Raw genomic sequence first — 16,821 nt, forward strand, 5'->3', positions numbered from 1 at the left:
ATGGCTTTATTGTTGTCCTATCATTTAGACCTTTCCCTTTATCTGACTGCATGCGAATAATCCACCTATTTTCTTCCTGCTCAGTAAAGTTTTTAATATTACCTAATCTACTACTTTTTAAAATCATTTCTATGACCATAAATTTAAATTTATGATCCATCCCATTATTTAAAACATGTTCAGCTAGTGCATTGGTTTCATCTTCACAGTTTATTGCATAAATGTGTTCTATTACCCTCTTCTCTCTTACCCTCTCTCTCAATGTTCTATTAGTTTTACCCATGTTTTACCTATGTAGAAGCAATAACATTTCTGACAACTTGCTAAATATACTATGTCTCTAGTTTTACAATCAGCATAGTGCTTAAACTAATATGTCATCTTAGTGTCTGGATGTATAAATTTATCAGTTGCCATCATATATGAGCACTGATTACATCCACAACGTGGAAAAGTTCCCTGTCTATTGCCCCCCACACTGCTGTATTACAATGATACCTATAAACTAAAAACAAGCAAGCAAAAAAAAAAAACGTAAGAAAAATGCAAAACTGATTAGACTGTGGAAATCAACAGCTACAAGAACTAACAAAACAGGCACATCCTAAAGGCCACCAACTGTCACTATCACCCTGAACATGTCCATCTTGTATGACACGGGCTGCATAAGAACAAATGAAAACTATTTCCACTTAAAGTATTAAAGGATTTAGAGACTAATATATTACACTTCATTAACTTAACATATCCACTCTGCATTCAACCTACAGCCTCTAGCTGTACATTCTTTGTAAATCTATATTCTAGACACTGAGTCTACATAGAATATGTACAGAGACATTATGAAAGCTGTTGCAGTACTACTTTTTCCTCTTCCTTTACCCTTTTTAAACATTCACATTTCATTGCCCCCTTTTCTTGCCTCCTATAGGACAAAGTACAGGAATAGGGCTTTGAGGTGGTCTGCAGAGGATACATTATTTACACCCTGTATTCTTTTGGTGAAGAACCACTGTGATTGCTCTTGCTGCAAATACCTGGTCAAGTACATGCCAGAGAATGCACTGTACTTGATTACTGGTCTAATGAGAGCTGACTATAGTGGTATTATGATACCTTAGATCTGGATCCCATTCCTTTACTAATAAGTTGCTCCAAGTGAAAGACTTTTCTCACTACCATGTACACATGGTGATCAAAGTTCAGGTTACTGTTAACCTGAGTTCCCAAATCCCTTACCACTGGGTCTAATTATAGGGAAGAGTCATTAATATTGCAATTTGTGGGGGTGGTTATCTTCCCAAAGGGTATAATTATGCATTTTAGCATCAAGTTTTAGGCCATGGTTCTGGCATCAGGTATTTGTCTGTGTCAGACCCTCCTGGAAGATAGCTATATCTTTGAGGATTCAGTAATTGTACTCAGCTTGCAGTTGTCAGCAAATTTGGTCAGCCAAAGGTGGATTCCCCCAACCAAACTTCATGTATCCTATCTGTGAGCCATTTCGCTATCCATTGGGTGACATAAGGATTTATGCCTAAATCTGTGAGTTTGTCTACAATACCCAAGTGAGGTATTATACCAAATGCCTTTGCCAGGTTGAGGTAGGTATTGTGTACCATTCTGGCCTCATCAATGGCTCTGGTGACCTTCCTGAAGAAGTCTGCCATGTTTAGTACCCATGACCTGGCTCTGATGAAATCGAACTGGGATGGGTTCAGTGTCTGAAGTTTTCCTATGTCTTTGTACATCAGGTCCATGATAATTCTTTCCATGGCCTTGCATATAACACTAGTCAAACCTTTGGGTCCATAGTTCCCTGATAATTCACCTTTGTGTAGAGAGATGACCGTTGCAGTCCTCTGTTCCCTAGGGATAAAGCCTGTCTGGAGGCTGTGGTTGACTAGATTATAGTGGGCCTGAAAGGGCATGTTTCAAGCTATTTAGGAGGCATCCTGGGATATTATCAGGACACACTGGTGCAATGAGGACCTGTTCTTTAGTGATAGCTGGGGGAGAAATGGTAAAGGGTATCTCCTGGGGGATAAGTGGGGATGACAGGGGAGTGAAACTGGAGCTAAATTTATTGGTCAGCAAATTTGCTACTCCCCCCCCCGTATGGTATAGGAAGTTCCATTTAATATTAGTTCATCACACTGATGGGTGTTCCTTTAAGGTTGCATACATGCTTGAAGAATGCTTTATGGTTATCCTTAGACTAAGAGGCTATCTTTGCCTCAAAGTTATCTTTGGTAGTCCCGTGAGTCACTGAGACTGATGATAGAGCTTTTTGTCTTTTGGGCATAGCCCTTTCTATTTTTGGACAGGATTTTCTTTTTTTTGTTGTACAACCTATTTATTCTGGGAATTGGCCAAGGGGTCTTTTTTTGGAGTTTGCCCTAACTATTTTGGCTTGGTACTGCTGTTTCCATGCAGTCATTTACATGCTTATACAACGTTTCCATAAACCCTGTATGCACAGGCCACAGTGTTTTAAGTTGGGGGGGGCTTGGAATTTAGCAATGCCATTGCTTAATAGGAGGAAGGTAGCTTTGGAAAAATTCTTACAGGTTCTGGGGTTTGCTTGGAGATCGGGTTTTATATTTATTTCAAGGGTGATCACTTTGTGATCTGATCTGACCACTTAGGACATTATACGAGAGGGTGTACACTATTCTGTCATATTATGTAGTAGCTCAACTTTGTCATATAGTTTGACTAATCTTGAAGTGTGCTTACTTTTTATGTAGACTGATGCACTCCCACGCCTTGTTCCTTCTTGTGCAGTAGATGGTCCAAATGTGTGGAAAGCAATATGACCTTGTACTACTGGAGTGACCTGTGACTTTAATCCATGTCTCAGTAACTGTACAGACGTTAACATTCTTCCACATGAAGAGTGCTTCCAAGGAAGGGAGTTTCTTGTTCAGACTCCTAGCACTGACCAGTAATGCTTTTAGTTTACCTTGTGTAGAATTTACTATGTAAAGTTTATCAGTTTGGCATTGCCTAAAAAAGACACTGCAGGGAGTGGGTAATGTTTTGACCAATATGTGAAAGCTCACTGGGGATAGGTGTAACCCATCCATGGAAAAGCAGCATGGTCTGTTGATCATATCCTCCAAAGCTGACAAATACTGGACGCCCTTAGAATGACATCATTAACTAAGCCAAGTCAATATATTCTGTTTATATTGTGGTATCGTGGAGAAGGGAAAATGATGCTCAATTCTTGGCTCATACCTGCCTGGGACACAAAGCCTGAAAGCTTTATCATGTCTCTCTTCATATAGTCCAGGGATGTACATCTCAGGTCTTTAATACCCTTTAAACAATGACTTTTGGTTAGGGTTAAGCAATATGCAATCATGGGTCCTGCTCAGACAGTTACCACTGAACTTAGCAATCTTGTTACATGATTCCTATAGCCAGAATAGCTGTGCAAGTTGCAGGTTACTGTTCCTATATCATAAACTTCATTGCAGATGGCAGAGAGCTGTGGTAATATGGAAAAGGTGTGTAAGGTACAATTTTACCCTGAATAGTACACCAAATTTCACTTTTTTTAATCTTTGTTTATGTGTATATCAACCTTCAGATGCTGGCCTACATAAACTTAAGCGGACTTTAACACTAACAGCTACCTCAACTACTGTACTGGAAGGGGAATGCATAAACAGGTTACTAGGTACAACTGGTTTGAATGAGTTTGTACAGAAGAGCAGAGCTTTGGAAATGAGCACAAGTACCAAGTCAGACAGCCAGACTTGCAGCTTAGTAGTGAATACTGTCTGTAACTGAAGGTTGAGCCATCAGTATATTATATAAAGAGTGTCAGAAGGAAAATGTAATGGCATACTGTCAACAAATATAATAAGAAGGCAATTCCTGGGGGACACTGACACCTGCAAGTTGACCATAAGATACAGCATTATTTCAATATACTGACTGTGTGAGTTCAGAGATAAGTAACTTTTAAAACAGTTTACTATATTAGGGTAAAAAAAAATAATTTAACTAAATGAGAGATAAGAATGGGATGCGACAGACAGTATGGAATGCTCTGGAAAAAGTCCAAAAACATACAGCAAAGTTCACCTTCATTATGCTTATTTTAAACACACCCTCTGACAACTAAGAAGGTAGTGGAGTGTCCCTCTGTTGTGTCATGGCTGGGTATCATAATGTGTGGAGAAAAGGACATTCTGAGACTCAAGGCAAACTATGACTTAAATAGGAATACTAGTCTAAGATTTCTGAAAGGTATGCTCACACTTTGGACGTATGATCCTGGGAAGGTAAAGCTTTGGTATCCAAGCTAGACATCAGCGGTGATAACCCATTCATTATAAATACTGCAACAGTGATTCCAGTCAGGACATCTGAATTTACATGCAGACAACAGCTTTCTAAATAACGCTGTGGGAACAGGTGAAAAATAGAAGACAGGCAATAGAGTAGTAGATGGGAAGGGGATAGAGGCATATACTATCTGAGGAGGTAGTGGAGTGAGCACGGTATAGGGGCATATGCTATCTGAGGAGGTAGTGGAATGAGCAGGGTATAGGGGCATATGCCATCTGAGGAGGTAGCGGAGTGAGCAGGGTATAGGGGCATATGCTATCTGAGGAAGTAGTGGTGTCAGCAGGGTATAGCGGGATATGCTATCTGAACGGACAGTGGAGTGAGCAGGGTTATAGGGGCATATGCTATCTGAGGGGATAGTGGAGTGAGCAGGGTATAGGGCCAAATGCTAAGTGACGGGATAGTGGAGTGAGCAAGATTTAGATAATGCTCAACTAATTTGCTTGTAATTTAAGGGGGCGACAGATCAGGTACCAGACAAGATTAAGTTTTACTCCTAGGATGTAGCAGTTCTTTATCATATCACCAAAATATCTGAGGGTTCTTCTTATGTTTGTTCTGTTGGTCAATGAAGAATTTATGTTTATTGTTTGATATGAAGTTACATTGTTCTCTGTATTGCTGAAGGACAGCAGAAGACACAACTCTCAAGCTGCATCCCAGTGGAACTTAACAGTCCTAATTTTATAGATAAATCAAGGTACAATTTTGGCTTTATATGTCACGCATATTTTGCTGTTAATAAAACTAAGAAAGTGATTACAAATAGCCGACTGCATTGCTGAGACCAAAGTGTGTCAAAAAAGGGGCCGATACTTATGAGGAGTGATAAAAAGGCATGAAGGTACAACCACTTAGTGCTGTGTCTATTGCTTCCTAACTTTAGTATGTGCCCATAAGCTGGGTGAAAAAATATGTCAGACGTATACAGAAGTAAAAAATATGTACAAGCAGATTATGAAGAAGGGTTGATGAAACAGTATTAGGCAAAAATATGAGAAAAATGTGTTCTCAGTGCTTACTTAAGCTGACCTGCAGAATTGTACACTGTGATATACTTAAACCCTTAAACTGAGAATGGAATAAGGGAGAACAGTGTGCTCAAAAGCAAAAAGAAAGGAGCACCATGAGGACTGAATGTAATTCAAAAGAAATTTGAGAATGAATATATGTAAATCATAGATTTAGTAACATCGTGGAAGTGATTAGCAAAAAGAGAGGTATACAACAAATGGGGGAAACAGCGACTGATAAAGAAATGCCACATTACAAAATGAATACTGAATATGACGCAGAGGAATGGGGCCTGACTACAACTCAGGTAACTCTAATACCCAAGTAATCAGATGAGGGGAAGTAACGCATGGATTGGTATTTATACCAGCATGCCCATCCCAAGGGAAAAAGTGGGGCTGCAGCTAAAGTACTAGCAGTAACTGATGAAGATCAATGGTGCTGGTTCAGAAACAAGTGGACATGTAATGAACATTGTGAACTGGACAGGACAGTGATCTGTAGGTATCAGGATGGCCCCATACCAGGAAACCCTGATCTTCTCTCTACAGCCCACTCCCACTTATCTTACACTACAGACTTCCCCTTCTTGCAGGGGTTCAGTCAGAAGGCTATCACATAAGAAGGAGAAGATGAGTGAGAAGGGCCCTAGAGCATGACAGAAGTAGGACAGCTGCAGTAGGAACCAAAAATAAAGCCAAATATTAATAAAGAAGCAATGACTGACATAAGTATGCATGTGTATGTATAATGCACTTATTTATTTAACCTGCTTACTTGATGCATTTTTGTAAACAGGTAAGTAGATCCTTCTGGTCTAAAAAATATATCTTCATAAATGATGCAGAAACTATAATTTCAAACAGGTAAGGCCTCTATAATGGATACCTCATAGGTTCATAGGTACTTCCTAAACTATTTATCTGTGAGGATGTTAAGACGAGCCTTAAATTCGTGTGGCAGTTTTTAGCCCATACACTTTACATACGTGTAGCCCAGAGCTGGGCAGAACAAAGACATGTTGGATTATTTATTTGCTGCTCCTATTCAGGAGGGACATATGTGCTAAACCAGGAATTACTTTGTGGAATGAATTTTAAGTGTTACCTCTTTTGCTTGGCTTATCTGGACAGCAAATATAAGTTTTCTAATTCTAACCCTTTTATTAGCATTTATTATTATTACTGTTATTTGCTGCAGAATTTTCCATTATTATTTGATATTGTGTATTTATTTATGTTTTATGAATTTTAAAGCGATGTGTTTAGGATCAGATATACTAATAAACTTGAGACTGAATTTACAACATCTAGTCAAACATATCTGCTGATCATTAAACAAGAGCACATGTATCACTTTTTCTAAAGTATGTTTGTAATAAAATTAATGGTTCACAACAATGAATGAACAGATGGAGACTGAATGAACAAATTCTTATATAATATACTGTATTTTACAAAGGAAATGTTTTACACAAAGTAGTTACTTGTGTATTTGTTTGTGTATTTCAGCTTTTCCTGGTTAGGGGTCGCCACAGCAGAACTCCGGTCCGCTAATGATTGGTAGTTTATTTTTACGTGCCGAGTTACCAGCCCTGACGCACAACCTTCAACGAAGGTATGCCCATTCACGCATGTCTCCACGCAGAAGAAAGTAGTTACTAACTCTGAGTAATGTATTTTTATGAAGAAACATTATAGGTCTGAGAAGAAACGCTAAATGTGATGATTTAAAGTCGTATACTGTATTACTAGATAAGAATAGCTAATTTTAAAGAAGAGAACTGCAGTGCTAATGCTGTTTCTGTAAAATTATCACTGCAGAATGGCTTTTGCACAACATTGCCCAACTGCTGTTTTTGTGGGAGGCATCCCTCATATTTCATGCAAGAAACTTCACCTCCTTCATCTCAACTCAGAGGGATCCTGGGAAGAAAATACTTTTAGTCATGCAACACAGCCAGGGATAAAAGTATTCCTCCCATGCAACACAGCCAGGGATAAAAGTATTCCTCCCATGCAACATATCCAGGGATAAAAGTATTCCTCCCATGCAACACATCCAGGGATAAAAGTATTCCTCCCATGCAACACAGCCAGAGATAAAAGTATTCCTCCCATGCAACACAGCCAGGGATAAAAGTATTCCTCCCATGCAACACAACCTTAATTTTCAAGCACCTGTCCTACTCCTGCTCATTTTAAGTCAACATTCTGTCAGGCCAATTATAAACAGACTGAAGGCAATTAACTGAAAACTGACACAAAGTACACAGTAGCAGCATTAGTAATTAGTGAAGGCTGAGGGGACTACTACTTAAGACCAGAGTGGTGCTGCTTTCAAGATGAAACAGGAAGGAAAGGAACAGTTTGCATGTTTTGAATACATTGAACAGATGCACTCTGTAATCAATCTGGCACAGAAATAGCACAATGCAAGGAGGAGATGAAATGTACAACGTAGAGTTAGTGCTAAGAATTGTAACTAAATTATATTATATAGCAAGTCAAATGAAGCTGGTAGTAATACTTCAGACCAAATCATTACTAAGTTATTAGGAAAACACAAAGAATAACGTGTGTGTGTGTGTGTGTGTGTGTGTGTGCGTGTGTGACAATTAAGAACAGGAAAACTAAATTAACTTTTGGAAACATGTATTTGCAAGTAACTAAGAAATAAAGTTATAATCTGATGAACAGACTGCACATATTGTGCAATTTGCATATTTATTATTTTTGCTTATTTAATTAATTCTTTTTTTTGCTTGCTTTTGGTCCAACTTACTGCTGACTTCATATCCTTGGCTCCCCTCTATGGCCCAATCTTTTCACTGCCACCGCATTAGGGGGTACCCAATATATCCTTTTGATTGTTAGATCCCATCCTTCCAAGAAAAAAAAAATGTCCACATGGCCACAGAGGCTATGAAATGTCTCTGCACCCAGTAGAGAAGAGGAGTGAGGATCATCATATACTGCAACCAAACTGTTTTTTCTGTTACGCTTTAATCACCTCCCTTGGTGTTGAGGTTTCATAAAGCTGAATAGTCCACAAGGGATCATCCTGAGCATGTGTCCCATCCCAGAGACCATAGGGCAATCCACATTTGCTCTATATTTCTTTCCCCAACCATGCTTCATCGCTCTGGCAGACATAAGAGAGACATCAGGCATGGGTCCCCTCCAGGATACGCATGTTCATCCTCCCTGCCAGTACCATCAGGTAAAAAGCCTAACTGAATTTGGATCACCTGGGTCATAATCGTGGGTTTAGACCTCTATGCTACCATGCTGGAAATGCTTATCTATTTATTTACTTAATTTAATAAACTGTATATAGTTACCGTTTTTTTTAACTGGGATAGTTGATTGATCATAGACCCATTTCAATCACAGTCTCAGCCACAAGCAAATAAAAAAATCAAAGATGAATACAAATCCATAATAAAAGAAAATGAAAAGCTAACAATGCTTAAACTAAGTAAATCAATAAACAGTAAGGTAATACATTCAGATGAAATATATACAGTATACATGTTGTGGACAGCATACATGTTAAATTCACTATACTACAAGTTTCATTTCACCGACTTATTATTTAAATTATGAAATATAATTCAAGAGAAAAAAAGGCATTTTTGCAAGGGGTAGCCCCCTATACCCTCTATGTGGAAGGCTTCATCATTCACACCCCTCTTACTTGTACTTGCCAATGCCCAGTAGCACGACAGGAGGTCAAAATGAAAAAACACTCTAACACACTCTTGTCCCGCATAGAGCAACTCAACATTTGAGCAACTGTGAGGAAAAAACAGTTGCTTTAACTACACTCATCTGAGGTGGGCTAGCCATATATTACATACTTATGCCAGCAGTGACACACAGCATATCAATCATCATTAAACAAACTTGATTTTTAAACTGCTAATGTTAATTAAAAAATGAAAAGTGTCAAAAGCCACATGTAGTTTCACCTGAAAGCCTGCATTTCTGGAAGACAACACTTCCCAATCCATGTGGCACTGTAGCATCAGTCATAGAATGGGAGTGCCAATGTTTAGTATAAGGAATTGAACCCACACCATATAAACGTCTCTCACAAAAGAAAGTGTGCCACCTGCTTGTCCAATGACAAGATCTGACTGCTACATCTACGGCAAAAGCAGCTCCATTTACTTGCTTATTTTCAAACACATCTTTACACAAAACGTCATTTAATGTTAATTCTTACTATACGATTATGCATCATACCTTAATAATGTTTGCATACAAGTTTCACAAAATCTGTGACCACACTCTGTCTGTTTTGGGTTGCATAAAGCAAGATGACACTTTTCACACTTGTATTTGTCCTCCAAAGGTTTCACAAAGTGTTCTGTATAACCTTCCAGCACTGGTATAACCATGGGAGAAATGTTACAGTCAGGATTGTGTCTTTGTTGCAGAGCCTGAAATGATACTGGGGCTTCAACCCTTCTGCTGGGATCCATGGTGCTGAGTTCTGGTCAGCTGTAAAGAAAAAAATGTGGTGAACTTTTGTAAGCAAGCTAATCTGTCTCTCAAACAAATCAGAGGATTAGCACAGGTGAAAAAGAAAACTGTGAAAAAACAAAATCATACATAACCATACCCGCTAACAGAAATGGAAAGGTATGCAAGTTTGTGAATCAGAAAAACAATATCTCATTCGGCAAAGGAATCAAATTTCTAATAGCATCCCAACAGATTTCCAAACAGTAGGAGACAACTTGATATGCTTGTAATATAGCAGTACAAATTGTTACGAAAAAGGTTACCCCAATCAGAAGATGATACAACTAGAGCTGAAGAGCCAATTCTCAATGGAACAAGACAACACAAACAAGTTTAACTTAAGTATCCGCACTTCCTTAGCTCTTTAACCAAACAGAAACAATATCCTTAGCAGGCAGTGTAGAGAACTCTGAAAAGAAAATTATATTGTAACATTCTATGCAAGACCATGGCTTCAATGCCAGAAAACAGATGGAGAAACTGCAGGAAAAATGTACAGTTTTGAAGATTTTGTAAAACAGCTTACCTGATTCACAACTCATAACGCACAGAAGAATGTCATTTCACATTACAGAAACAATGCAACACTGTGCCAGACTGCTTGCTACATGCATTCTCACATAAGGATCATAAGGCAGGTCTTTCTCTACCACCATTAAGGAAGAACTAAGAGCTCTGAACTTAAACAAAAATGGTGAACACTATTGTGGAGACAGAAGGAGGTGTGATAATGACTGAATTTCAAATCTATGTGATTTAAACCCACTTCCTTCTTAAATTTAAGCCAGTTGCAGATTATGGTTCATCCCAGCTGTACAATACCACCATAACACAATACAACATAGCCACTTAACTCCAACAGCAACTAACTAAAGGCAGGGAGAAGGGTGAATGATATGTTTGCTACACACTAATGGGTTGTCTATAGCAGAGCAGGTAAAATCACAGTTTATAGAACATCTATCTGCTAGCGATCGTCATTAACACATTTTTAAGAGGCAAACTGACATCACACAATGCTCTAGTGATGTGGTTTCACTTAGGAGGCATTGTTGGGATTCCTTCTGTTTATTTATAAACACAGTCTCACTCTGACTCCTTGGCATTAACATTCTGCAATACACTGATGAGCCGATAATCTGGTTGCCTAACCATTCATCGCACATCCAAAGTCTTCAGTGCATCAGTCTACATAAAAAGTAAGCACACTTCAAGATTAGTCAAACTATATGACAAAGTTGAGCTACTACATAATATGACAGAATAGTGTACACCCTCTCGTATAATGTCCTAAGTGGTCAGATCAGATCACAAAGTGATCACCCTTGAAATAAATATAAAACCCGATCTCCAAGCAAACCCCAGAACCTGTAAGAATTTTTCCAAAGCTACCTTCCTCCTATTAAGCAATGGCATTGCTAAATTCCAAGCCCCCCCCAACTTAAAACACTGTGGCCTGTGCATACAGGGTTTATGGAAACGTTGTATAAGCATGTAAATGACTGCATGGAAACAGCAGTACCAAGCCAAAATAGTTAGGGCAAACTCCAAAAGACCCTTGGCCAATTCCCAGAATAAATAGGTTGTACAACAAAAAAAGAAAATCCTGTCCAAAAATAGAAAGGGCTATGCCCAAAAGACAAAAAGCTCTATCATCAGTCTCAGTGACTCACGGGACTACCAAAGATAACTTTGAGGCAAAGATAGCCTCTTAGTCTAAGGATAACCATAAAGCATTCTTCAAGCATGTATGCAACCTTAAAGGAACACCCATCAGTGTGATGAACTAATATTAAATGGAACTTCCTATACCATACGGGGGGGGGAGTAGCAAATTTGCTGACCAATAAATTTAGCTCCAGTTTCACTCCCCTGTCATCCCCACTTATCCCCCAGGAGATACCATTTCTCCCCCAGCTATCACTAAAGAACAGGTCCTCATTGCACCAGTGTGTCCTGATAATATCCCAGGATGCCTCCTAAATAGCTTGAAACATGCCCTTTCAGGCCCACTATAATCTAGTCAACCACAGCCTCCAGACAGGCTTTATCCCTAGGGAACAGAGGACTGCAACGGTCATCTCTCTACACAAAGGTGAATTATCAGGGAACTATGGACCCAAAGGTTTGACTAGTGTTATATGCAAGGCCATGGAAAGAATTATCATGGACCTGATGTACAAAGACATAGGAAAACTTCAGACACTGAACCCATCCCAGTTCGATTTCATCAGAGCCAGGTCATGGGTACTAAACATGGCAGACTTCTTCAGGAAGGTCACCAGAGCCATTGATGAGGCCAGAATGGTACACAATACCTACCTCAACCTGGCAAAGGCATTTGGTATAATACCTCACTTGGGTATTGTAGACAAACTCACAGATTTAGGCATAAATCCTTATGTCACCCAATGGATAGCGAAATGGCTCACAGATAGGATACATGAAGTTTGGTTGGGGGAATCCACCTTTGGCTGACCAAATTTGCTGACAACTGCAAGCTGAGTACAATTACTGAATCCTCAAAGATATAGCTATCTTCCAGGAGGGTCTGACACAGACAAATACCTGATGCCAGAACCATGGCCTAAAACTTGATGCTAAAATGCATAATCAACAATCCTGTGACAAACTATAGGGCTCTTGTTTTATGTCTTTCTAAGCAGTAAAATCATTCATAGTCCTACACTTTCCTCCTGTGATTGTTAGTGTTGTTGTTGTTGTTGCGTCTTTCGGCTTTTCCTGGTTAGGGGTCCCCACAGCGGAACTCCGGTCCGCTAATGATTGGCAGTAGATTTTTATGTGCCGAGTTGCCAGCTCTGATGCACAACCTTCAATGAAGGTACGCCCATTCACGCACGTCTCCACACAGAAGACGCTCTAGCTGAGAATCGAACAGGACAACGTCTTACTGTGAGGCGACAACGCTACCACAGCACCACCACCGCAGTATGTATGGGCTAGGTAAAGATCCATGCACTATAAAGAATTGCGACTGGTCTCCCTGTTCTGTGTTCTTGATACAGATGACAAAATATACTGATTTTTTTTTTTTGAAATCCATGTTTCAGGTACACAATTTTGTTATAATCAGCCCTCTGATCATAATTCTCTGTGTTTTTCCTTGTACAACTACATTTATATTACATATAAGATGACATATTTCTGTTTCCTCATGCTTTACATTAAGATTTGTTAAGATGTACAGTTAAAGATGTGCTAGGTTTTTACTGGAATACATTATAATAAAAAAGTAAATTAAAAATAAAAATAATAATTCAGGTAATTTGGTTAAACCACTTTCTATCCTTTTCTCTACAGGACATATATGTAATGCCCTCAATAAGATTCCTAGTATTTTGGAGCATGTCAGAAAACAGGAACTCTCTTCACTAGGAAAGCCAGAGTCATTCAACCACTGGAGTATGCCCTTCTTGCTATTACCCAGAATCTGCTATAAGCTGCAATGTAGCTTAAACAACATGTAGATTTATGGTGGGTTCACAGAGAAGGAAACATCCCTGTGACTTTCAATGGAGCAGGATGTTATTAATAGAACTCTGAAGTTTTTAGCACTCCTAAACCTGACAAATGCTGCAAGAACACTGAAGCAGAAAAATGTTACTACACTCTGGAATGTCTCCACATTTACCTGTCTCTCTCAATCATACAGAATTCCTGGAACGGAGTTGCGAGTCCTTTTTTAACTAAAGCCCTATGATCATTGTTAGCCTCCATCCAGCAGTGTACCAGTAGGAATTTTAGTACTTTGCTCAACAGGACTGATCCTGAGAACACAGCTGGAGAAGACATATGAGGTATAGTATTTATCAGCTACCAGCCCTACTTCCTTGACGCAGCAGGGAATTCAGCTATAGCTGAAGACCCCCCCCCCACAGCACTGGAGAGAGGGCAAGGATCACGTAACTGCCTGTGCTGCTATACCAGTTGCAGGTATAAGAGGGGGTGAATAAGATGTAGTAGTTAGACACATGGGAGGCGGTATGACATGCTTAGCATCAAAGCATGCTTATTTGTCCTGAGTAGCGGCATTCTCCCCATTCAAGTTCTACAATCCCTTGACATTCAGTTAACAGCTGTGCATTTCCTGAATAACAAAGACAGAGACAGAAACTAATTTAAAAGTTCTAAAAAATGAACAAGCCCAGAAATCTGTCTAGTTCTAATCTCACCACCACAAGTGTTGAGGAAAAAAAAAAAGAGAAACTAGTGGTCTTAAAACTTCGTTGACGAGTTTAGTCACAATAATTTCCAAAAAATCATGAAGCCCGGATAGTGTTCCAAAGTAAAAGACCTTTATTCATCACAGACAAGCGATCCTCAGTAAGAAAAAATTTTCATTTCTGATTTTTTGTTACCGAGGATCACTTCTCTGTGATGAATAAAGGCTTATTACTTTGGAACACTACCTGGGTTTCATGATTTTTGGAAATTATTGTGACTGAGCTCATCAATGGAGTTTTAAGACCACTAGTTTCTTTAATTTAAAAGTTATACTTCGATACACAGTCTCCCATTACAGCTGACTAAACTCTTGACAAAAGGACTGTAAGACTGCAGGACTGTCATAGCTTGTTTGCTCCTCTTATCTTCCAAAAAAGAAAAAAAAAACTTTACTGCCATCTAGCTTCCAGTTTAAGCAAACTATAACAAAAAATCTCAGACTAGCAGACTTTTCTAAGTATATGTAATACCTGAAACTGAAAGGAAGACATTTATGGTCAGCTTCAAATACATGTTTATAAGGCATTAATTTCATTCACAATCTTTAAATCATTTTAGTATTCAAATATCCTAATATGTACTTTGTGTTCCATTTTTCCAGCATATAAAGCAGAACAGCAATAACTATGCCACTAGATTTACAGTTACCATAACAACAAAAATAGAGAATGTAGCCTGCATCTTGGAGTTTACATTAATCTGTAATGTCAACTGCATGTGCTGCAGTTCTGAAACATAACTTCAAATGCACCTTTGCACATATATTACTAAACTCACACACTGCACAACATATCAGGAGTCAATATTTCTTTTAAGCATGATTTGTGGAACACTCCCCAGACAGTCAAGTCTTTTTGGTACTAAGTCTATAAAAAATAGCTAGATTACTTTTAAACTCCTACCAGCATGTTACAAAACTAGTACAGATAAAACCTGATAAAGTAACTCCCTCAGAGTCGTGTTCCATTAATCTGTGACAGCGAAGCTATCATAGAAAGCAGCTGTTTAAGAAAAAAAATGGAACCATTTAGAAAGCATTATGAACATTAAAAGCTATTTTAAACCTGAGGATGACTACAGGTTAATATTAAAAACAAAAGCATTTGACTGCTTCTGTTGTAAAACTTGGTTTGAGTGTTAGCTGACAGTGGGTTACAGCAGCGCCAGCCAGGTGCCAGCTGTTACATCAGTCACCTAATTATTAGGCAAAGTATTTAAAGAAGAGGAGCCAAGAAATTAATTAAAACACAGTCTGAAGGTCTCTTTAAAGACAAAGCACACTACATTATTCTGGGCAAGAAAATGGATGCTGCAAACTAGATAAAAAGAGGTACCATGAAGAAGATAGCTAAAGACTTGAATTGTGGGCTACAAACAGTGTACAACCCCAAAAAAAAAAGACAATGATACAATACTTGCTTGAGAAACTGACTTAAGTCTGAGCAGAGAAAATGCCTGAAAACTGGTAAATATGAATATGTTGAGCAAGACTTAATTTATTTTATTAACCAATAAAAAGAGGGGCTCTGCAATCCACCGGGGGTGGGGGGGTGGGGGTAATGTAATAAATTCATTTAAAACGCCTGATTTAAGGATTGTGTGTGTACAGATTTGCAACATAAATGAGAAAGGGATGTTCTGGAAAAAAAGTGGCTAGCCGTACATTCTTAATCAAACCCAAGACTGACCTTTTTCTTTATGTATCAAAGATACGAGGAACACAAACTTAATCCACTAGAGAAAGGGAACATTAATATGAAAAATGTGCCTATTGTCTGGTAAAGTAATTAATGCGCATGGATGACAACACAAATATTTAGTAAGTAGCTGAAGAACAATTTCCTACTATATGCCAAAAGATACTTGAAAGTACAGTTGTTTAAAATCTTACCATAATGGTAGATGTCCTTTTCTTCACTGTTGCAGAATTCCTTACAATAGGGATCCCCTACCATGGGCAGCCTGACGTCCAGCCAACATACCCAAGTATTTAGGTTGCTAAGGGTATGCCATACGTCACATGTATGCTCCCCGTGTACAGCACAGGGCATAAAGGTGATGGTCAGACATACCATCCTCAGAACTGTGAGCCCCAGTAGGAATGCCAGTCCAAAGATAAGAGAGGTAACATGCATGTCCAGAAGGTAAAAGAACCAGGGGAAGAAGGGAGTGAGTGAGTGAATAGTCAACAATGAAGAGAAGGATATTCACCATTATATTAACATTTTACATTTCATCTACCATTATATTAACATTTTACATAACTGTACCATGCCCATCCATTTCACTGTTGCAGTATTCCTTAAAATAGGAAGAGTGCAAAAGCACAGGAGAAAGACAGGGAGGAGGAGGAAGGACCAGCAGAGTCCTCTAGGAACCCATGAAGAATGGCTCTAGCAAAACCAGCTCTAGCCCTGGATATCACATCCAACTTACACTGCTTGGCAAAAGTATGCACAGAAGTCCAGGTAGCTGCATCAAGAACAGAGTTAGTATATAAACCCTTAAAAGAGCACCAGAGGAAGCCACAGCTGTAGTAGAATGAGCCTTGACAGAAGAAGGAAGGGAGCACCAGAAGAAGCCACAGCTGTAGTAGAATGAGCCTTGACAGAAGAAGGAAGGGAGCACCAGAAGAAGCCACAGCTGTAGTAGAATGAGCCTTGAC

At 39.0% G+C, this 16,821-nt stretch overlaps 1 protein-coding gene across 1 annotated transcript in view; it reads right to left on the reverse strand.

Annotated features, from left to right (window-relative positions):
* TRAF3 (TNF receptor associated factor 3) overlaps window positions 1–16,821 on the reverse strand; it is a 793,845-nt gene that overhangs the window by 240,828 nt on the left and 536,196 nt on the right. Inside the window, exon 2 of the mRNA XM_044074528.1 lies at window positions 9,630–9,887. Within this exon, the coding sequence (XP_043930463.1) occupies window positions 9,630–9,868 (239 nt within the window). The 5' untranslated portion in view covers window positions 9,869–9,887. The remainder of the gene's footprint in view (window positions 1–9,629; window positions 9,888–16,821) is intronic.

Source organism: Protopterus annectens, chromosome 6.part0, assembly GCF_019279795.1.
Source record: "Protopterus annectens isolate FY-2018-M chromosome 6.part0, PAN1.0, whole genome shotgun sequence".
Lineage (NCBI taxonomy): Eukaryota > Metazoa > Chordata > Ceratodontiformes > Protopteridae > Protopterus > Protopterus annectens.